This window comes from Fundulus heteroclitus, chromosome 19, assembly GCF_011125445.2.
Source record: "Fundulus heteroclitus isolate FHET01 chromosome 19, MU-UCD_Fhet_4.1, whole genome shotgun sequence".
NCBI lineage: Eukaryota > Metazoa > Chordata > Actinopteri > Cyprinodontiformes > Fundulidae > Fundulus > Fundulus heteroclitus.
Genome location: NC_046379.1, coordinates 22,198,769 through 22,222,802, shown reverse-complemented (window position 1 = coordinate 22,222,802; position 24,034 = coordinate 22,198,769). Strand labels below are relative to the sequence as shown.

The following is a 24,034-nucleotide window of genomic DNA, read 5'->3' as shown; positions in this document are numbered from 1 at the left end:
CATGACGGACTACTTGAATGCAAGACACCATGGGGGGGCCACAAGGTGATCCTGACCCCCCACCCCCGCTTGAAATTATGTCCGAAAGTCATAAATATTTGAGAAAATAAATGTATCACTTCCCACAGTTTTAGTAATGTAATTAGTAATAGTAATACTAATGGCATAATTAATGGCATAACTTTGCTATTGTAAAACTAGGATACTCACTGCCATCGCAAAGTCAAAGATATGCAAGACAATGAACTCAGAAAAGTATAAGATGTGATGAAACTTTGATATGTTGCACTTTCTGAGACACAAAATGAATTTTTACGATAGTTTAGACTGGCATGTAGCCGTGCAAATCTGAATTATCTGCTCAGCTTATCAAGATATTTGCTTAATTGCAAACGTTTTTCAAAGATGTCTGCCCCCCGCTGCTTACAGCCAAGTTCGCCTCAGGCACATTGTTTTCAAACTCTGGAGCGGATATGTCCAAAAACGTTGGAGCACATCGGTTATTAATTAATTAATTAATTAATGTCTTGATAAACTGAGCAGACATTTCAGGTTTAAAGCTACATTCTTGCCGACATTGTTAAAAGTTCATTTTGTGTCACAGGAGGTGTAATATTATAGAACAAATATAACACATTTGAGTCACATTTTAAGAAATCTCTGAGCTTTAGTCTCGTTATTTTATGACTTCAATTTCCCAAAAAGATAGGGGGAAAAAAGAGCTTAGGGCAAAAAAGGAAAATATGTGACTGCCTCTTGTGGAGACATTCCCCAAAAGCCTACAAAGCACTGACTATGCAGGACCGAATACAAATGCAGTAAAATCCCAATAAACATATTAAGCACAGTGGTTGTAATGTGACAAAAACATTTAGAAGTCCAAGGTGTATTAATACTCCAGCATGCCAACGTGTTATACCCTTTATGCACCCAAGGTCTATTTACCTGTTAACGCTCAACAAACTGCTATGAACATGTCCACAAATGTGCTCGTCGGTGCTTTACATGAACATGCATATGAAGTAAACGACACTATCGAGAAACAGGATAGTTCAGTGTTTGTTGCTCTGTAGAGAGAAAGGAAGAGGAGAGCTGTTGCCAGGGGGAGGGAGGGGGGGGAATCCAGGCTTTTAGGGGTTAAGGAGAGACAGCAACATATCTGAGAGTCAGGCTCAGGGTGTAACAGTGCAATTACTGTCAAGAGGAAGAGTTGCTCTTGCTGTTGTCGTGAAATAGGGGCACGGGGCCTGTCCAGGCTCGGTAGACCAGAACCACGGCGAGCCCCAGAGCCCACGTGCGGACGGGAGACAGGAAGAAGGCCGTGACGCCGTAGGTCTCCAGGAGGAAGCAGCAGGAGTGGGCCTGCCAGCTGAGCAGCAGCAGCATGAAGAGGTGCACCGCCAGAGTCCGGCCGCGGCGGCCCGGCCGCACCAAGTGGGATCGCAGGGTGCTGCCGCTGCAGCGGTGGTGAAGGCTCCAGCAGAGGTAAGAGGTGAGGGGAATGTTGAAGAAGACCAGCTGCCAGAAAGACAATGAGAGTACTTAGGAGTCTTAAATAAGTCTTGACGAAGATGCTTACCCAGACAAAGATATGATACACACAACAATCTTCTAATAACGGTGAACTTTAAGTTGGGACGTTCTTCTAAAAGAAGCTGTCTTTATATTTGTGCCATGAGGCTTTGATGCTAAAAGAATCAGCTGTCTGATAAAATATTTAAATGGACTTCTCAACGACATGTTGCACACATGAAGTCAAAAGGACATGTCCCCCAATGGGGCTTACACACACACACACACACACACACACACACACACACACACACACACACACACGTATGAGAGATGCAGAAGTCATCAATAAAATCAATAGGCTTACTTGAAGGACTCCAATAACATATGTGAGACTTCCTTCCAGGAAATGGCCATCAATGAGCACGCCGAAGGCGAAGCAGGCGCCACCGTGTCCGTCTATCAGCTCTCCAATGAACCATGGACCTGACAAAAGGCACATTAACATTTTATTATTTTACTGAGTAACAGAGAAATACTGGAGAGAGAGCAAGGTCTTTTATAACGGTTGAGCATTTTCCAAGCCTGGAAAAAGGAAAAGGGAGCAGAGGAAAGTGTGTTCTTCTAGACTTCTAAAGGCAAAGAAAAATTCTTTTTTTAAAAGAAGGAAATATAAGATTACACTCAACAGTCACATAGAGCGAATATGTGTTAGTGAGCATTAACTGTCCCTCCATCCATCCCTGCGTGTGCTTGCAGGGTTGTGGTAGGGGCTGGTCACTCTCCAGTGGCCACTGGGCGAGAGGCAGGTGGACACGTCGCCCAGATAAACCAGATAAACCAAGCATGTACACACACACACACACACACACACACACACACACACATTTAGAGTAACCCAATAACCCAACAATCGTGCTTTCTGACTACGGGAGGAAGCTGGAGCACCCGGAGAAAACCCACGCAAGAAAGGGGAGAACATGCAAACTCTATGCAGAAAGACCCAAAGCCAGGATTCAGTCTTCTTGCTGCAGGGCAACACCAATACCAACCAAACATCCTGAGGAAAGACACTGAGAAACATAAAACTAGCACATCCTCTAACATCTTACAATGGGCTTAGCATTCCAGTGCAATGTTCCTTGTTATTTTTTAAGCTGTTTGTTAACCAATGTTCTTCAACCTCTGATGCCTTCAGAACAACAGGAAGAGGCAGGGGTTTGGCAGAGAAATGATAGGGAAAGTCACGATGGGATTATTAATTTTAAATGGTTTACTTTTAATATGTTTTACTGTGGTTTAAGGTTTGACAAAGCTAGACCTTGAGCTAACAGGCTAAGCCACCGCTAGCGTTCTTGAAACCAAGCTTTGCTGATGTGTTTTGAGGTTATGACAAACTTTATTCCATAAGGGTTTTGTACACCGGTGGGATATTAATGTTTGTGTTTTCCGGTCCGCTCATTACAACAAAATATGGCTTACAAGTCTTGTTAAGTTTGCGCCAAATGTCTGCTAACATTAGCGCTATTAGCATCTTAATAATTTACTGCTACTCCCCTAGTAAACGTAACTAGGGTGTTTTAAACATAAAGTTTGTTAAAGATGAAATGTCACCGTAAAGAAGCAAGTCCATCTCGCACCAATTCTTAAATTAGAATATGATCCAACTGTGATTTCAAAGAGTAAAAATCTTATGTAGATTAATTACACACGGAGTGATATATTTCAAGCCTTGGTTTTTGGTCACTTTTGGTGATTATGGCTTCTAGCAAGGAAGACGGCTGGCTGTACGATCTGTAGATAGTCATACAAACAGTTTCAATTGTATTTTTGGATAAAAAACACAAAAGCTTGAAAAGTCAAGGTTAGCCCGAGGACCAATAGGTCACCTACCTAAAGCTGTACACAGGTTGAAGAGCAGCAGGGAGTAGTAGTAGATGTCCATTTTACTGATCAGGTGGAGGGATATACATATTTGAGAGGAAAGTGCTGAAAAACAAAGAGGAAATTGGTTGAGCTCGTTGTTTTACATATTATCAGACAGACTAAGAACAATGTTTCTGTCTACAGCTCTATCAGGAATACAACATTATGACTGATGGTCTGCAGCAGCCCACCTCTGCTTGAGGGAAGACGAAGGAACCTGAAGGCAACAAGCACGCCGACGTTCAGCAACACTGTGAATATGAAGAGCGCCCGGCCCAGGATGTAGTGGTCCGTGAGCAGGATGAAGGACTGCGCGAAGCCGAAACTGGGAGTGAGGCCGTCCTCCAGCGTGAAGTGCTGCTCCCGCACCACTGAGCGGCCCGCTGAGTCCTGATGCAGTCACACGCAAAAGGAAACGGAGTCAGAAGTATCAAAGCAAAAAAAAACATTGCAACTAGCACATCTACTAAACTTGATCAAGATTTGTTAACTGAAAAACATTAGAAAAAATACTAAAGCATCAGACTACTGAGGGGTGCAGCACTGACCTCCACTTTGACCTTGATTGTGTGCAGCCCACCAAGGTACAGAGACGGATCCCACAGCAGAACATAGAGGGGACCTCCAGCGGGGCGGCCCGTCCCCAAAGACTCCCCATCTATGCTAACGTGGACTGCTGTGATGGGAGCCTCCGAGAACGCCAAGATCCTTCAGATGTCAGAAATCACAATCAGTGGAAATGTGACCATTTGAATGCTGGGAAATGATCAGAAAGCATCTGTGATTGCACCGCATAGGAAAGGTCACTCACAGCAGGGTTCCTACACAGTACTCATGTCAACACTGCACAATGTTCCAGATTCAAAGGAGGGGCGGACAGGTAGATGGATGCTTAGACTAACAGAAGCCAAGACGGATGGATGGTTGGATGGATGGACAGAGGAGGGGAAAATAAACAAAGACAGGAAGGGATGAATGGACAAATAAAGATGGCTGGACAGATAGACAACTGGACGGAGGAGCCGATGGATGGGTGGAGGGACGAACGGAGCAGTAGACATATGGATGGATAAGAGTAACTTTTCAATGCTTTCAAGGTTCCTTCTCACGTTACTTTGTGTTTCAACGACAACTTGTCAACCTTTGAGGACCGCAAAGCCATTTTGTGGCTGGAAACACGGGGTGGATGAGAATTCGCCCTGGTACCTTAAGGGGGGATTGTTGTGGGATGGGTGTGTTTGGTTTAACGGGGAGGGGGCTCTGCACATTGCGTGGACACCGGGCGATTCCTCTGGATTGGCAGGACTGGGGTGGTGGTCCCCTATTTAAAAAGGGAGCCGGAGGAGGGTGTGTTCCAACTACATGAGGCAGCACACTCTTAAGGCCTCCCTGTGTAAGGTCTATTCAGGGGTTCTGGAAAGGAGGGTCCGTCGGATAGTCGAATCTCGGATTCAGGAAGAGCAGTGTGGTTTTCGTCCTGGCCGTGGAACACTGGATCAGCTCTACACCCTCAGCAGGATTCTGGAGGGGGCATGGGAGTTTGCCCAACCAGTCTACATGTGTTTTGTGGATCTGGAGAAGGCATTCGACCGTGTCCCCTGGGGGATCCTGTGGGGGGTACTCCGGGAGTATGGAGTACCGGACCCTTAAATAAGGGCTGTCAGGTCTCTGTACGACCGGTGTCAGAGTCTGGTCCGCATTGCCGGCAGTAAGTCGGACTCGTTTCCGGTGAGAGTTGGACTCCGCCAAGGTTGCCCTTTGTCACCGATTCTGTTCATAACTTTTATGGACAGAATTTCTAGGCGCAGCCAAGGTGTTGAGGGGATCCATTTTGGTGGCCTTAGGATTGCGTCTCTGCTATTCGCGGATGACGTGGTCCTATTGGCTTCATCAGGGCTGGATCTACAGCTCTCACTGGAGCGGTTCGCAGCCGAGTGCGAAGCGGCCGGGATGAAAATCAGTGCCTCCAAATCCGAGACCATGGTCTTGAGCCGGCAAAGGGTAGAGTGCCTTCTCCGGGTTGGGGAGAATCTGCTGCCCCTAATGGAGGATTTTAAGTATCTTGGGGTCTTGTTCACGAATGAGGGGAAGATGGAGCGGGAGATCGACAGGCGGATTGGTGCAGCGTCTGCTGTGAAGCAGGCGCTGTACCGATTCGTTGTGGTGAAGAGAGAGCTGAAGCCAAAAGGCGAAGCTCTCGATTTACCGGTCGATCTACGTTCCTACCCTCATCTATGGTCACTGAGCTTTGGGTCGTGACCGAAAGAACGAGATCCCGGATACAAGCGGCTGAAATGAGTTTTCTCCGTAGTGTGTCTGGGCTCTCCCTCAGAGATAGGGTGAGGAGCTCAGTCATCCGGGGAGGACTCAGAGTAGAGCCGCTGCTCCTCCAAGTCCAGAGGAGCCAGTTGAGGTGGCTCGGGCATCTGGTCAGGATGCCTCCTGGACGTCTCCCTGGTGAGGTGTTCCGGGCACGTCCCACCGGGAGGAGGCCCAGGGGAAGACCCAGGACACGCTGGAGGGACTATGTCTCCCGGCTGGCCTGGGAACGCCTTGGGATTCCTCCTGAGGAGCTGGCCCAAGTGGCTGGAGAGAGGGACGTCTGGGCCTCCCTACTGAAGCTGCTACCCCCGCGACCCGACCCCGGATAAGCGGAAGAAGACGGATGGATCAACCGTTTTTATTATTTAACCAACAGTATTTTTTATCTTTAAGTTAATGCATTTTCTTCAGTTGGATAGCAAATGGCATCAGCACGATGAAAAAGCAAGTCGTTTACAACCTATTGACAAAAAGATACTTAATTTAGCTATAGTAAAATATAGTAACATATTCTATACACCATTAGTTTCTTTCTTACTGGAAATGTTATGCATATATTCCAGAACTAAATGGATTCTATAGCTAGCAATTTTAAATTACCTTTACATTTAGAAACATTAACCAATCCCCCCGCCGCATTTTTGGTCTAAGTTTTTAAAAGCCAAAACTGAAGGTGTAAAGGTCCACATGCGGCTCTGGAACCACATGTTGCAAACCCCTGCCACAGATGGATGGAAGGAAGGACATGGGATACATTATGACAAAATCTAGAAAAACGTTTTTCCATACTTCCCCAGACTTTTAAAGCACTGAAATTAAGTTTAAGACTTTTTCAGACTGTGGAGGAACCCAACACTAAAAAAAAGAAAGAAAAAAAGCACCTAATATGCGTTGATCTCCGAATGCGGCCCAGCGGCTCCACCCCTGGGTGGAGGTACTGTGCATCTTTAGGGTTTGTGATGAGCGCGGCGGGCCACCGCTCAAACTGAAGGTCAGAGAAGCTCAGCAGGTCGTGGTCAAAGGCCAGGACCCTGTACCTGCAGGAACACGCCAGAGGAATCCTCTCAGCAAAAACCACTAAGGAGTTAAAAACCACCTGTAGGAATACGCCGCCGTCTCACACACCTGCGGTTGTCCATCCAGTCTCCCAGCTCCAGCTCCAGAGTGCCGAGCCGATGGCGGCTGTGCAGGACTGGCATCAGGCCGCCGAGTGTGTGCAGGTGGCCGCATAGATAGGCCACGGCGGCTCTGAACAATAAAAGTCCATACGTGACAAATGAGAATCTATGCCTGAAACCTCGGGCTACAATTTCATAAGACTGCAGCATAAGTTCAGCCGGTAGGTAAAAGCAGGCAGGTGAATATTTGCACCATGACAGCAGGAAATAACACGCATTTCATTCATTCTTCCTTGTAAAGCGGTTTAACCTTCATACCTCATCATGTCTCTCACTCCTGGAGACGGGGAGACGATGGTGGAGGTGGTGTAGTGGCCGAACCAGATGGACTGATTGGTCGTCATACTCTCTGCTCTGAATGTGTTCAGCAAGTCCATCTGAGTCTAACAGATAAATCCAGAAATTAGATAGAATTTATTCAAAGATTAAAAAAAAAAGAAAGAGAAGAAAAACATGATGGCCTTGCTAATGTATGCATTTTTACTTCTTGACAGGTGGTTTTGTGTTGCAAACTCTGACTGTCTGTCCCCCCCTCCCTCCCCAGGCACTGGGAATGCATTCCCACAGCATGATGTGGTGTGTTCAGGATGATCTTGGGTCATATGTTTCTGTCACACAGAGCATTTTGCACTTAGGGACAAAAACAAAGAGGAACATCTTGGTTTCGTCTGATCAGCACGCCTTCTTCATGATTGCTCTGTTTCCTATGGCTTGTGGCAAACAGCAAACCAGACTTGCTTGCTGTGTTCTCCAGTGTTCTGCAACAAACCTTTAAGGCTTTCGTGTAACCGCTTTATTGCGTTAAGAATAAATATCTGAATTAACACTGGTATCGGCCAGTGATAGCGGGTTGGCCATGTGGCATTTGTTTGGGCATTCGACAGTGGTAGTGATGCAGCAAGGTGTAGGGAAATGTATATATAATATGGGTAAATATTAGTTATCAGCCATAAGTGCAATATTAATATCAGACATGGTCATCGGCACAGGTTTTCATATCAGTGCATCACTAATATTTTTTTGTTAGGCTAATTAGCTTATTTCTGAATGCAACTGGTTGCAACAGGCTTTTAAAGGGACATTAAAGTAAAGGCAGCCGAGTACGAATGCAAACCCACTTAAAATTATATACTCATGTTATTTGACATATTTTAAGTTTATACACCAGTAACTCTGGTTGCATACAACGTTTTTCTGAAAGATTATCGTGTCCTGCTGGCGAAGAATTTGTTATTTTTGTCTTTTAAGCTTTGTTTTTGCTCAATTTGTTAGTAAATATAGCCTTTTCTGTGTATATTTACCATTACAACATCATGTGACCGGGTTTACGTCACCGCGCATGCATACAATTGGTCAACAAGCTGAAGCTTGTTGACCGGAGGTGAGCGAGTGTGGAACTCCCAGCGTAGTCGTGACAAAAAAAAAAAAAAAGTCCAAGATCAGGTGTAAAAAGGCAGAAGACGTTTCTGTTGGTTTTCCGCGTGACATTACAGCACGGTCAGCTCAGATGGGACTTATTTAGTGGCTTTTTGTGTATGTCAGCTCATCCTGCCCGTTGCTGGGGTTCTATTTAGGCTCAAAAGGGACTATTAAAACACTATCTGGACTGCTTGAAGTATATATTTGATCATAATCAACTGGATTTTGGTCTTTTTTGGTATAGGCATATAACGTGGCGATACGCCTTTAAGGTTTTGATGATTAAAAAATGTTGAAAATCCTGTTTAATTGTTCTTCCATTTCCCAACTATATAATACTTTATGTTGCTTGATCACATAACATCTCAATAAAACCCACATGGCTAATTGTGAAAAAGGGTTTTAATAGCTGGGAGTGCTTCATGGAAACAGTAGTGGAGGAAAGACAACGCCTGATCCATGCTTTTTAACTAAATCCCTGATGTGGTTACAAAATGTCAGCCATTCATTAATCTAAAGAGCCAAGAAGCTGCCTTAAAGCTACAAAGACAATCATGTCTGACCATAAGGCAGACATATTTTACGGTTTTATTCCACAATGCGGATAATTTTCAAAAAGAACAAAGAAAAGAGTTAAATGGTGTAATTTTCTTTTAAATAACATCCAACACAATAGGTGAGTCCATGGTGGAGCTTTCAACCGAGGCGATTGCTCGGTCAGTGACAGAAACTCATCAAGCTTCATTTTTGTTAAAGCGCCACCATGCTCTGCAAAGCTGAATCCATTTCAATAAATACAATTGGATGGAGAAAGAAAGATGAGAACACGTCTGCAATTACACCTCTATTACCTGATTTAACGGGCCGACCTAAAGATATGACAAAACTGCTCCATTTGCATGAAAATAAAAAACTGAATCCAGAATTAGGATGTGTTTTTAAAATCTGAGCTCACCTGATTGAGGATCCCAAAGAAATTGTACGGTCTCTTGGGTCCTGGAGTCAGGGTGGCATCCACACAGACGAACGAGTAGTTGCCGAAGGGGGTATTGTGAACATAATGGAAAGAGCCTATTTTCTGATTGGCTGAGTATTTTCTATAGAGAGAAAAAAAACAAATCAACAACTAAATAAAACAGGCAACGTGAGCAGCAGCAGGAGGACAGTAAGGCGGACTAGTTTGGAGCCTGAAGATAATTTAATGCACTTGGAATAAATTCATCAGCCTTCTCTCACAGAGGAAAAAAAACAAAACAATCAGGATATTACAGATTATCAGGGAGGCAGAAGACAAATCAACATTAAGAGAGGATGCCATGGTACCATAAAGCATAATAACTGTCAAAAGGCAACACAGCGAGTTTGATCATGTAGGTCTAGGTTCTATTTTAGTCCTCGTGAACTTTTAGTCAGCTTAGACGTGTTTCAGGAGCACCGAAGACACAACACAGACCGATCAATATGCCGCTGAATTCCTGGTCAACGTCCAGCTCAGTGGAAGCGTGATTATTATGTACTAACCTGTAATAATTGTTGACACTGTCCAAAGACATTATGTTGAAGGCATCTGCAAGCAAAATGAAACCGGAGTGAGAAGATCGAAGAGCAGGATATAAATGAACTGTGGGTGACGGCGACTATATGATGCTACAGAGGTAGCAACATAGACATCATATACATAGACGCCTCAATGGGCGCAGGTTTGTACGTCAACGTCTCCGCCATATTGTATGTGGCAGAAAGTAGTGAACGTCTTCAGATAGAAGTATTGAACATGAAGTATTCAGATAGAAAGATATGGACATATACTTAAAAATATATAGAGATTAATTGATAGAGACTGGCAGCCAAATTGGGTTTTGATCAATGTGCATATATAGATTTTTAAGTCTTCTAAAGAAATAGGTGTGTGGATATATATATATATATATATATATATATATATATATATATAGATATATATATATATAGATATATATATATATATATAGATAGATAGATAGATAGATAGATAGATAGATAGATAGACAGATAGACAGATAGACAGATAGATAGATAGTTATGTATGTGTGTATGTGTTATGAATATAAAAATCAATTGGTTAAATCTAAAAATTGTGGTCTTTATTATTTCATAATATTGTCTGAACCTTTTAAGATCCGGTATAGACACAGATTACCAACAGACTTTTTGGGGGAAGATTAAAGAGATAAAATTAATAATATGAGAAAAAAAGTCATAGGAGAATAAAGTAAAAAAAAGACAAAAGTGGTAATATTATAGGAAAAACGTTATATTATGAGAATTAAGGGGAGACATTTCCAGAATAGTCACAGTTTGCATAACTATTTTAGTCCTGGAGTAATAGGGCTAGGTTAGATTATAATTATTTTTATTCTTTACAAGAATAAAGTCAGGAGAATGAAGCCAAAGGGATAGGAAAATAAACTCGTAAAATTACAAAAATAAAAATATTACGAGTATAAAGTATATTCTGTGATTAAAGTCCCTCTGATGCCGCTTCTCTTACTGGCGTCCATGTTTGCAGGCCGCTGCTCTTTTGCCAGGATAAAATACCAAATGCTGGACTCTGCTTTGAGAACCCTGGGAACTCTCATATGATTGGCTCAGGAACCAGGAAGTAAACCACTGAGCTATATAATACACTGGAGTGCTAATCGCCCGCTGTTTGAACCAGTCGCTTTGAAGCCACCAGCCGCCATATTGGTACTCCCTATTTCCCCCCAGTAACTAGGGAATATGTGCGCTACAGCATCAAATAACGAGGATTTTTTTCACGTTCAGAGGGGGCTTAAAACTTTTAAAATGTCAAATGTCATATACTTTTATGTTATGTTCTAAAACTATCAAGTACTGAGAAAGTCATGTGCTGAAATATTTTGCATTTTATTAATTTAAATATTCATATATAACATTTATAAATATATAAATAACAATATACAAAAACATATTTACATATATGTATACATATATATACATATATAAATGTACAAATATTTATATATACATATATGTATATTTAATATGAATAACATGTAAAATATTTCAGCACCTAATTTCCTAGTAGTTAATAGTGTTAGTACATCCACTGACTGTAGAATTACCTGTGAAACGTTTTCTCACTGCCAGAAAACTGCTTGTTGTTGCAGCCAAATCCTATGGGATTCCGTGAGAGTAGGGAGGAGCAAGATGGCGGCCAGTGACTTCAGTTTTTCGGCAAAATCAGCACTCCAGTGTATAATATAGCTCCGTGAAGTAAACACAGGCTACACTCTGAACCGAAGTTGTACTGGACCGTACCTCTAGGTTTGAAAGAAGACAAACTTGACTAAAACATTGTTTATGGAGAGCACTGAATGTTTATAGGGAATGTTACATTCATCCCTGTTGAATGATCAAGGTTGATTTTCTTGCTTATTGCTCCTTTAATTCTGGATTCAGGAGAAACTTCACGGATTAGGAGCTTTCCAATAAATCAGCAAGCTTGGGGTGTCATTTCACAGTGGCATACTCACCATGATTTCCACGGATGTCGATCCACTTGGTGCGCTCCATCACTCGCGACCTCTTCAGGACGTTGTGGTAGGCCTGCCATTCCACCTCGTGCTGGAGGGATCCCACCTTACTCTCCGTTTTAGCGTCTGTCAGATCTCCTAAGCAAAAACAACAACAAAGGGTCGCCTTTTTAGACTGCACGGTTAGAACCTATGCCCGTTCATGCCTATAGGTCCATGTTTTCTACCTGTCGCAAGCACTAGAGCTGGTTTGATCACCTCAACGGTGTCGGTGCAGAACTTCTCGAAGTCTGGTATTCGTCTCGGGTCGTGAAACCGACTGATGTGAATGTCGGACACCTTGAAAAGGACACAAGAAAAGGCATAAAAACAAATATGTAAAACTGTGTTAGAATACAGAGTGCCTTGAAAAAGTATTCAAATGCCAGGTTTTGGGGTGTTTGGTCCCATTGACACCTCAAATTCAAATACAGATTTATTGAATTTTTTTTTGGGGGTGGGAGGGGGGTTCATGAGATGAAATTATTATGCTGCTGCATAATTATGGAGGTGTTACATGGCTTTCAATGTTTGTTTTTACCAATAAAAAGTTGGAAAATGTGGCATGCAAGTATTATTCAGACTCATTTACTCTAATAGCCCAAAGTATAACGCAGGACAAGCAATCACCTTCACAGGTTGCCAAATTAACCCGACAAACAGCAATTTATCCAGATGTGGCCATCCATCTAATCTAAAGCCAAGAGGCCTGAGGTAAGTCTGGAGGAGCTGCAGAGATCCAGAGCTCAGGTGGATGGAGGCTCTGTCCATAGGACATGTGTTAGGTTTATTTATCCAGCATGCAGAGATAGATAAGACCGTGCAGAACCCTGAACACACCACAACCATGGTGAAACATGGTGGGGGAAGCATCATGCTGTGAAGATGCTGTGCTGTAGTAGGGTTGATGCTCCCAGACTGGGTTCACCTTCCACCAGGAACACATAGGACCAAAGCTACGATGGATTAGTTTGGACCAGCACTTCTCAAATTGTGGGGTGCCATTGCAGGTGGGGTGCAAGAACAAGCCTTACCATTTTTTGTCCTGAATACCCAGGGCTTCTAAATCATTCTAAATGTGACAACAGCACCCCCTGCTGTTTGATCGGTACCTGCGGTCAGTATTATAGCGAATACTAAAAATAAATTCATTAAAAACTACAAAATGTGGTGTAAAAGGAGTTTGTCTTGACTGTGGTTACAAGTGGTTAAAAGTCATTTACATTGTTGTTAATATTATATAGTTTAAAAAAAAAAGTGTGGCAATGTTGGAACATTCCAGTTGTTATAGATTAGAAATTAACCTATGTTTTATACATTTTGAAAGGGATTCTGGGTAATGGTCAGAAAATACATAGCATAGGTCACAATTGCCAAATCAAAATCCCGACCCAAATCCGGTTGAGATTACGCTGTAGTGTGTAGTTTTAAAGTGAAAAGAAAATGTGAAAAATGTTAAACAGTTAAACAGGTATGAGCACTTCTGAGATCAAGAGATCAAGGTCCATCTACAACCCGCTGTGTTGCTGAATCACCTTTTCATCTGGCACACTTCTGTGGTCAATGGTCCCTTTTCTGTCAATCATTGAAAAGAGCCAACAAAGCCGCGTTTTAGCCCCGCAGAGCCAAACGCGCGCGTCACGTTCATACCAACGCATTACGGGGTTGTTTACACTGCAACCAGGGGACTGAATGCCGTTTAAAGACACAGAATAATAATAAAAAAGAGGTAGCTAAAAAATGAGAATAAAAAAAATTAATAACTCACCTGTACAAACCAGAATATATTGTTAAATTGGTCGCCGGGAAATGGTGGAGAGCTCCCCTTAGATCCATCATCTCCACCGCTGACAGCCGGCTGCCGAATGCTGCGTTTAGGGTGCCAAGCCGTGTCGTAGCTATCCAGCACCCAGGAGGTGATGCACGCCAGGGCCAGTCCGAGGACAACCAGCGCACCGAACAGCTTCAGCATCCTCCTGTAGTGACGAGAAAAGGGGGGGCTAGCTGCCGCCGTCTGTCCCGGAGAGAGAGAGAGGAGGAGGAGGAGGAGGAAGGGGGGGAAGCTAGCTACTGGCGGAAACAGCTGAGGGCACGAATCACACTAACATTGATATCACACACCGCCTAGCTACATGGCTACAGCTAAGGCTCACACCGTTTCTGTCGCTGCCATCGCGGCCACGGGAGATGCATGGGGCTGCGTGGTTCATTCGCGGCTCCGCTCGGCCGCCTTCAGGGACAGACGGGAGGTTTTAGCTTCCAGCTGTTAGCCGCCTGTCAGCTCCCTACACCGGTTAGAGGGGAACGACACCACCAGGCGGAGAAGAGATTATGTGACAACAGGAGCTCCCACTCTGACATGGTTTTCAGAGTATCGCGGAACCTGCCACTCTTTCTTTATTTTAGAAAGACACTAATATATTGCTTTCGGAAAAAAGGAATTATATCTGGATGGGCATTTAATGGAGCACACACATCTATCTATCTATCTATCTATCTATCTATCTATCTATCTATCTATCTATCTATCTATCTATCTATCTATCTATCTATCTATCTATCTATCTATCTATCTATCTATCTATCTATCTATCTATCTATCTATCTATTTATTTATTTGCACGATTGTGACAGTGAAGATATGGCAAACATACAACTATAAATACAGGACTTTGAATATTGTGATGAAGTTCTTTGTTTTCTGTAATGCAATTGAAAAACATGAAATGTCATACATTCTGGATTCATTACAAATCAACTGAAATATTGCAAGCCTTTTATTGTTTTAATATCGCTGATTATGTCTTACAGCTTAAGAAACCCGAATATCCTATCTCAAAATATTAGAATATCGTGAAAAAGTATACTAGTAGGCTATTCAACTAATCACTTGAATCGTCTAATTAACTCGAAACACTGCAGGGTTTCCTGAGCCTTGAAAAACACTCAGCTTGGTTCAGTAAACTAAATCACAAGTATGGTAGTGGTTAAGAGACGACATAAGATTCTCACAGTAACTGGTGTACTGACCATGGCATTACTGTCCTTGATTGGCCTGCCAATTCCCCTGACCTGAATCCCATAGAGAATTTGTGGGCTATTGTGAAGAAGAAGCTGAAAGACACCAGACCCAACAATGCAAATGAGCTAAAGGCCGCTATTGAAGCATCCTGGGCATCCATAACACCTCAGCAATGCCACAGGCTGATTGCCTCCATGCCACGCCGCATTGATGCAGTAATCTGTGCAAAAGGATTACCAACCAAGTACTGAGTGCAATAGTGGACATTTTCAAATGTTTGATTTTGTTTTGCTGTTATAATTTTTTTTTTACTTGGTCTGAGGAAATATTCTAATATTTTGAGATAGGATTTTTGAGTTTTCTTCAGCTGTACGCCATAATCAGCGATATTAAAACAATAACAATAATGTGATATTTCAGTTGATTTGTAATAAATCCAGAATGTATGACATTTCATGTTTTTTAATTGCATTACAGAAAATAAAGAACTTTATCACAATACTCTAATTTTCTGAGACAGTCCTGTAGTAATTAGTAATGCACCAATCAGTCGCCCTGTAATCCAAATCCAGGCCGATCAGTCTCCAATTGATCTGATCAGTTACTAAAAAGTCTACATTTTGTTTTACTTGTTTTATTTACTTGCTTAATGGAACATTTATTGTCCTTTTCAACAAAGCCACAACATCAGAAAATTCCCAGGTTTTTTTTTTTTTGGTCTGTAAATGCATCAACAAACAGGATGGTCTTTGATGCAATTTGTTTTGAGTTTAGTAATAATCGTATAAAGGTTAAGGACCTATCCTTAAATGCATAAATGGAGAGGACCTCGTAATCTCTCCATTTTCTGTTGAATTCAAAATGTCAACATCTATCAAGGATCCTCCAGCACATTGTTCCCTTTCATGGCCAATTTTCGGTACAGGTAATAAACTGAAAACAGCAGCTTCGAACCTTTGAGAAAAATGTGAATTAGTGGCAGGAAATATATTTAAGAAACAGCATACATAGTCTGAATATAACACATGTGCTGTTAAAACCCATTTAAACCAATTTTGGCTTCATTTAAAAGATGTTTTAAAAAGGTCCCTAGAGTTCATAGAAACAAGGTCTTTAGGTGTACTTTTTCTTGTAACCTTCTGTAGTTAAAAAACAGGTAGACCGGATGGAATATATATATCTTTTTGGACTGGGGATTTCGTTTTTACAGAATGTGTTTATGTGTACTGAAATCAGCAAAGAGTTAATAAAACAGAAGGCACCATTCATCCATCCATTCATCCATGGTCTTTTGCGTACTCATGGAGGTAGCAGGTCCAACAGGGAAGCTCAGACATCTATCTCACCCCAGGGCCAGAAAGAATATATCTAGCTGTGAATCTTCTCCTACTTGGTCCTGTCTGACTTACTCTAAAGGGAGGTGCCCAGGAGGCATCATGATAAGATTCCAGAGCCGACTAGATACAGAGGAACAAGGGCTCTACCTCTCCTGGGCCTGCTATCCTATCTCTAAGGGTGAACCAGCCACCCTGTGAAAGAATCTCATCTAAGCTACTTGTGTCTGGAATCTGGTTCTTTCTCTCATGAGCATGGATGAGGTTTGCAATGACGAAATATAGAGAAGTTCATTTTGGCTTAGTGTTTTCTTCACCAGCTTCTGCAGCCGAGGATCGGAACGCCAAGGTCCCCGCCCTCTACTGCTACCCGTTGCACAATGCACCCGACCCCTTTGGCCCCTCCGACAGGTGGTGAGCCCATCGGAAGGGGGACCCATGTCGCCTCTTTGGGCTGAGCCCGGCCGGGCTCCATGGGCAAAAGCCTGGCCACCAGACGCTCACCAACGTGCCCCACCTCCAGACCTGGCTCCAGAGTGGGGCCCCGGTGACCCGCGTCCGGGCAAGGGATCACAAGATCCAATAATTGTACTCATCATAAGGGGATTTTGGGCTGTGCTTTGTCTGGTCCCTCACCTAGGACCTGTCTGCCTTGGGTGACCCTACTAGGGGCTTAAAGCCCCTGACAGCATTGCTCCTAGGATCATTGGGACACTCAAACCCCTCCACCACGGTAAGGTGGCAGCCCAGGGAGAGGCATCTGGTCAGGATGCCTCCTGGACGCCTCCGTGGTGAGGTGTTCCGGGCACGTCCCACCGGGAGGAGGCCCAGGGGAAGACCCAGGACACGCTGGAGGGACTATGTCTCCCGGCTGGCCTGGGAACGCCTTGGGGTTCCTCCTGAGGAGCTGGCCCAAGTGGCCGGGGAGAGGGACGTCTGGGCCTCCCTACTGAAGCTGCTACCCCCGCCACCCGACCCTGGATAAGCAGAAGAAGACAGACGGACGGACGGACGGACGGGCGGTTTTCTTCACCAGGGTATAACGGAGCAGGGCTCTGTAATGCCTCCTCAAAACTATGCTTTGAAATCCTGTCCATGAACACTTAACAAAAAAAAAAGGACAACAAAGAGCCCTGAAGTAGTGCATCAGCTACTAGGAACAAGATTGATGTTCTTTGGAGGTGAGGACTCCTGCAAATCTTGAAGTTGACCAACATGTTACAGCCTAATGGCCTTTGCCAGGATCATCACGTGTTGGTCAGCTAATAAATTTGCTTCCTATTACTTTAAGCGTTGCTGTATTATTCACCTGACCAGATCTTTGACCCTCTCTATGCTCCTTAGTAGTCAAAGTTGTACCAGAAACCTTTGGAGATAAGCAAAGGCTGTGGTCACCGCTCTAGTACTGGTTATACAAATAACGGACAATTTTTACAAGGCATCCATAGGAGAATAGACTCCCATAGCACCCCCATAAAATGCTGTAATGGAGGTGGTCATAAACCTTCTTCAGATCCACAAAACCAGACAACCAAACTCCTATGGCCACATCTGAAGTTCTGCGAGGTAAAGACTTACTCCATTTTGTCATAGCTAGAAGGGAACCCACACTTGTTGTCGGGAATCTGAGGTTTGACACTTTCTCAGAGCCTGGTTTCCAGGCCTGGGTTGATTTCAAAGTTTGTCCATATTGCATAAAGGGAATGGAATGGGTAAAGTTATAGTCCTCCAATCCAGTAAGCCACGGTTAAGACAGGATTTAGTAGTAAGTGCGCTAATAGACTGCTTATGTGTTCACTGTTCTATAACATTCTTTATGAGAATCGTTGTGATAAGGCTACATGATACATATAATTTATTCTCATCTGTCCTTGAACACAGCTGTTTTCTACAAATGAAAATCTGACTACATGGTGTCAATTTCCATCCATCCATCCGTTTTTTAACAGGTTTATCCCTTGTAGGGTCGCGAGTGGCTGCAGGTGCCTATCTCCAGCCATCAATGGGTGAGAGGCGGGGTACACCCTGGACAGGTCGGCAGTCTATTGCAGTGGTGTCAATTTGATACCCCTAAATAAAATCTATGCTACCAGGAATTGCCCTTATTAATAAACAGAGTCCACCAGTGTGTAATACAATCTCAGTTTAAATATAACTGTTCCATGAAGGCCTCAGATGTTTGTTAGGGAACATTAGTGAACAACCAGCATCATTAACACCAAGGGATACAGCCAACATTTCAAGGATAAAGTCCTGAAACTGTCCATTTACTCCTTTTAAACATTTAATGATGCACCATTCAATCCATCGCCAGAAAATGGAAAGATTGGCCCAAAGGCAAACCTACCAAGACATGATGGCCGTGATCACCTAAACGGACCAAACATGCAATATATGGGAGAGGATACCTTCTTTGAAACTGTGAGCTACTTCATTGGTGTTGTGTCATACGATGCGCTACCAGTACTGACCTTTGAACTACAAGAGTCAAAGATCATCTTAACTTTATGTAAAATAAATACATTTTTCATGCTTTGTTGTAGATGTTGTCATTTTTAAATCTGCATATAAATGCAAGTGTGATTAAACAAGAAGAGTAACAGAATCAAACAAGGTTTTGGATGTGGATTGTGGTTCTTTTAGAACAGGCTCGTGGGCACCATATGTGGTCTTCGAGGGCTACTTGGTGCCCGCAGGACACCATGTTGGTGTCCCCTGTTCTAGAGACTGCATAAACATCCAGGGCACTTTTTCAGATTTTTGTTTGGAAGAAGTTTTGAAAACTGCGTGTTATTTTTTATTAACATCTCAATTATGCACTTCTTTGTGTTATTCTTAGTCCCAATAAAATACATTGTAGTTGCTGTTGTAAAAGTGGCAAACCTTGGCAGTTGTGAATACAGGTGCTTTACTTCCTGTCATAAGACTGTACTCACGTAGGCCCGTTTTGCTGTGGAATTTTAAATGGCAATTTTAACTTTTATTTTTTTCTTCTTCAATTTTTTAGAAACACAATGTACAATCTCCCAGTATAATCTTCAGTTGTACACATTATATTTATTATAAAATTATTTTAAATGGGTTAAAAAGACTGACAGCAAGACTATAATGTATTCGCGTTCCTCTCTTGTTTGGCGTATTTAAATATATAAAACGTAGTAATCCCGTCATTACAGATTTAGTAATCAGCTCGCAGGTTCCCTCTAGTGGTGTGTAAGAAAATCGCAATTTTTAAAAAGGTTGCGTTCCAGATTGCATCATTGCATAAAATACAAATAATTTTTAAAATACTTTTTAAATAAAAAATTCCGCAGTTCATCATAAAACGTCAGCTGTCAAAAATAATAGCATAAAAATATACGGATTAAAAACCGTCCACTGCGCGTGCGTGGGACTGTTAACTGTCGGCGCGCTTTAAATGTCTCCCCCAGCGCGCGACCGAGCTGTTGCGAGGGGCGATCGGATCGGGGCCGCGCGCAGGAAAAGCGGATGACCACCACGGAGCTGTCACGTCACGGATCCGCAGCGAGATGCTGAGGTGACAAGCAGAAGAAGGAACGGCACGACCTTTATTTACCCCAACAGCATTCCCCCCCTCGCCGGTTTCTTTTTTTTTTATTTGTTTTTTTTGTTATATCGACACCGCCTTCTCTCTCCCTATGGACGGTCCGCGCGTCATGGCATTCCTCTCGACGTCGTCCCCGCCGCTTCAAAACCTTGAGGATATTTTGTAACCACACCCGGCTGTTCTGAGGATCAAGGATTGCCGAGGTAAGGTGCTCCCCCCTCTCTCGGTCGTGCCGTATACCCCCCACACAGCAAACAGCCGTCCCTTCGCTGCAGCATGCGCAGGGTTTCTCCTGCACGGCGCCAGGCAGGGCATTACGGGCTAACCTCATCAGGGCGAGTTTGCGTGGCCTGTGGACGCGCCTGAGCAAATCTGCTGTGGCAACCAGAGTCGCCGTGCAACAGCTCTCCATAATAAAGCCGATCGGTCCATTTGCAGGCAGGAGAGGTTGTTCAATTTCTCGACGCAGCATGATGAGAAATGGCGCTTGCCATTGGCTCGTGCAGCTTAAATACAAATCGGAATGATTTCTGCGGGTCTCTTTTTTTCACTGGTGTTTTACGCACACCTATTGAATTAATAACAAACCAAATGCAGCTCTTTTGATGCTATTACATGCGTAGCTTAAGGTCTGACCCTCCAGAGCCGGCCCAAGGTGTTGTGAGGGCAGAACCCGCCCCCGCCCCCCTCACCCCCACCCCTTTACCAGTCTAACTGTACTTTTCCTGTAGAAAACAATTTAATTTTTTTAAAATATGTTATGATATATGAAAAAAACATTTATAGTGTCATGTGTGCATATTTCTCACAGTTACACACTTATAACACAGTTAAAAAAGCTTTTATAGGCAATTAAGTGAGAGAAAAGCCCGCAGCAAAAATACGTGTATCAACATCGTCATTAATTTTGTCTGTTTTCATCATTATTACAAGTTCAATCAATCCCATTTCACAACTGCCCATTATTAAATAGGCTCAGACCAAGCTCACAGCATCCAGCATTCAGATTGTGGTGCTTCCAAGCCAAGAAGACGCTGTAAGCTGTTTTAATTGGCTGGACAAGGTTTTGTCTTACGTTTTTACGCACATATGTGGTAGCGGCAAGGGTTCGCAGCATGATTCATTTCAATTTATGAAACATAAACTCAGTAACCAAAAAGGTTTAGTTGAAAGCAAGGCTTATTTTATCAATCCTTAATTAAAAAAAAATACAAATACAATTTGACGGTGAAAAAAAACCAGCTAACAGTATGTTTGTCAGGTTATAGTTTGGATAATTTTCTCCATAATAAGTTCAATTAACAATGGAATAAGAAAATAAACAGCAAAAGTTTGTTTGTTATTGAAATTTCTATCCCACCTTTGCAGAATGGTATTATTTTGACCTTCAATAGGAATTTGAATCTCTACAAAGGTTTTAAATCATCGCTAAGTGAATTCCATAAAAATAAAAAAATAAAATAAAAAAAATTTCTAATGTAATACTTATTTACTGTGATCTGAAACAACTTGTGGACACTGTGCTTTTAACATAAGCAGCCAGTCCTCAAACTGCTTCAGGCAAAAAGCCTCATATTGTTTTGGCTGTGTATTTGATCAAAAAGTTTGTTTGTGATAACTTAGGTGTTTGCGTGTACTCCAGTGACGTGCAGTACACACACTTAAACAGCCGTGTCTGTCGTTAACGTTGCACCGATGGCCGAACACAGATTTTTGTCCAACAATCTATTTCACAATAAACTATGCATAATTTTTTTCTTTTTTCTTTTTTTTTTTTTTGCAGCAGTAAGCATTTTAACTAAATGATAAAGTGGGACACATATTACTTACGATTCAAACCTTTAATACGCTTACCATAAAATAAAAAAAAAGGTTTTACATGAACAGCGACAGATGCCATGGTTTGTCTAGGACTCCATGACTGCAATGCCCGGAGATAAATATTTATTTATATGTTAAAAACTGTAGATTCAGTCTTTTTTATTTTTGTGGGTTGAGCTGACATCACCTGCTTCGAGTTACTGACACTTTCTCTGTTTACTGATGCAGAACCTGCTTACAATAGCATACTGGAGGATTGTATGAGGGTTGCTTTGCCAAAATAAGTCACAGAAAGATGTCACCTTGAAAACAGAAGTCCAAATAAAAACATATTGAGATTATACCACGTGATGGACTGATGTCCTGTACGGGGTGTACCCACCTCTCCTCCCTCCCCCACACCGAAAACAGCGCATTCAGCAAAACTCAGCATATACTCATTTTACAAGTGACGAATACACACGGATACCAATCAGGGGGAAAAACGAGTACAAACCAGTTCAAGTTTGGAAGGCCATCGTTGCCACCATCAATTTATTTATTTATTTGCCACAGCTGATTCCTACCGCTTTGAGGTCATTGGAGACAAAATGTGGCTCAAACACACAAGATGACTGAACTGCAACTCGAATTCTTAAGAATCTATGTCAAAATCTAAATGGGCTCCTTTGCCATAATGTTGCACCCTGATCACCTGGATACCTGGACCTCTGGTGACGTTATGGACACTGCACAGATGTAATACTCTTTTTTTCTTCAGCGCAGCTTAAAGAGACGTTGTGTTTTGTCAAATCCCACAGTGGAAACCCATACGTTGCCCTACAGTTTTTTTTATTGTTGGTGAAATAAATACATACACTGACAGTATCTTTAGGCTACCAGCCACAGCTGACCTCCATTTATTTATTTTTTTGCATGACTAATGAGCTAAAAAGGAGCTACATTTGGGTGTAGGATGGGACGTGTTACATCAGTCACAATAACAAATTAATTTTTTCAGCATTTAATTTCCATATTAATTCTGCAAAACCTTTCTTAGCTCAGACAATAAAATAATACAAACTATGTATAATAATGTGAATAAAGAAAGGCAAAAAAAAAAAAAAACACAATCAAGTCATGAATTTCTTTAGTTTTCTCAGACAGCATGCTACTCAAATAGTCTTAACTGGACCTGCTAGTTATACAGATCAGACAAGGAGCCCTTAGTTTGCTGTTGTGCCTACAAGTAGTCGCAGAAAAAGCTCTATTACTCGCTGCTCTGTATGCAAACAGTTAAGACGTACGCAATACATTTTCTCAAAACAGCACAAATGCATTCAGTTAGCTTCAAATTAGAACTCTGTTAACATACCTTTTTATTATTTATCTCTTGATACATTTGCAATTTCACTTGGGTCCCCCAGACCAGCAGGGGGCCCTAAGCAGTTAAGTCTAGATGACTCCCCAATATTGTCAACCCCCTTCTTCAGTCGTTGCTCTGCAAAGAGCCCAACCAGAACCAGCTCAGTCATAAACGAAATAAGCTGCTGCTTAAGTTTTTTTTTTTGTCACATTTGTAAACAATGAGACAGCTTTTAAATGTCTTCCACTCTTTTGAATTAATTAAAGTGAATTAAAGTAACATTTAAATTCATCAGGGTTTCAGAAGAATGAACCACCGTAGGCCTACTGCATGTAAACATAAAAAGTGTCTGTGGATATGGGACAATAAGTTAAGGGTTTCTTTCTGTTGAGAAGACCCAAGTCATATAACACAGAGTTGAGTTTAAGAGATATTAATATCTGTAATATTATGACGCCACAGAAAACATCGACAGGTTGTCATGAAGTATTAAGAAGTCTGCAAGGTCCCTGGTAAATAAATTAAACGCACCCTGCAACAGAAGACTGTCAGAGCAGTCATCTGGGGCTCAGGTACTGTAAATGCTTGCTTGATGGTACGACAGATGACCTTCGTAGCTATACTGTTGGTACGTACCATCAAGAAATATTACAAAGAAGTTATGGATGGACAATATATCAACATTAATATCGGTATCGGCCAATGTTAGTCATTTTTTAACATATCGGTATCGGTCCGATAAGTAAAACTGGGCTGATATTAACAACCGATGTTTATTTCTAGGGGATGGGGTTGGTCATGCAGTTTTATTTTTGTTTTGTTTTGTTTTGTTGAGGGGTGGGGCCCATGTGACAGTAATCCATTGCAGCCAGGATTTTGAGGTTTTTAAATGAGGCGGAGATGCAGTGTCAGCAGTGTGGTCATTTTTTTTTATTTGTGTAAGTCTAGACTATAACCCAGGTTCAAAAAGTCAGCCAGCATAGTTTTCAATCGGTACAAAATTGTGCAAAAT

At 42.4% G+C, this 24,034-nt stretch overlaps 3 protein-coding genes across 4 annotated transcripts in view; 1 reads left to right on the top strand and 2 right to left on the bottom strand.

The window, feature by feature from the left end:
• Window positions 1-14,092, bottom strand: part of tmem62 (transmembrane protein 62) — a 32,580-nt gene extending 18,488 nt beyond the window's left edge. The window contains exon 1 of the mRNA XM_036150590.1: window positions 13,928-14,092. The gene's annotated coding sequence lies outside the window, so the exon portion shown is untranslated. The remainder of the gene's footprint in view (window positions 1-13,927) is intronic.
• Window positions 699-14,214, bottom strand: LOC105932380 (transmembrane protein 62). Its single transcript, XM_036150589.1, has 14 exons — window positions 14,088-14,214; window positions 13,701-13,908; window positions 12,121-12,232; window positions 11,894-12,031; window positions 9,879-9,924; window positions 9,313-9,454; window positions 7,197-7,321; window positions 6,886-7,008; window positions 6,642-6,797; window positions 3,987-4,146; window positions 3,630-3,828; window positions 3,406-3,501; window positions 1,880-1,998; window positions 699-1,518 (listed from the first exon to the last, which is right to left on the bottom strand). The coding sequence occupies exons 1-14, from the start codon at window positions 14,123-14,125 to the stop codon at window positions 1,198-1,200; spliced, it is 1,983 nt and encodes a 660-aa protein (XP_036006482.1). The 5' UTR covers window positions 14,126-14,214; the 3' UTR covers window positions 699-1,197.
• Window positions 14,215-19,722: 5,508 nt separating this feature from the next.
• Window positions 19,723-24,034, top strand: part of ttbk2a (tau tubulin kinase 2a) — a 28,146-nt gene continuing 23,834 nt past the window's right edge. Inside the window, exon 1 of one of the 2 annotated variants that reach the window (XM_021320998.2) lies at window positions 19,723-20,059. The gene's annotated coding sequence lies outside the window, so the exon portion shown is untranslated. The remainder of the gene's footprint in view (window positions 20,060-24,034) is intronic. The other variant, XM_012871548.3, reaches the window with a different exon arrangement.

Bases quoted from the DNA above. Each gene is read 5' to 3' on its own strand.
- LOC105932380 (XM_036150589.1), bottom strand. From the start codon at position 14,125: ATGCATCTCCCGTGGCCGCGATGGCAGCGACAGAAACG. The intron at 9,455-9,878 runs GTTAGTACATAA...TTCTCTCTATAG, and splicing joins AGTGTCAACAATTATTACAG to AAAATACTCAGCCAATCAGA. The intron at 1,519-1,879 runs GTAAGCCTATTG...TCTTTCTGGCAG, and splicing joins ATGTTATTGGAGTCCTTCAA to CTGGTCTTCTTCAACATTCC.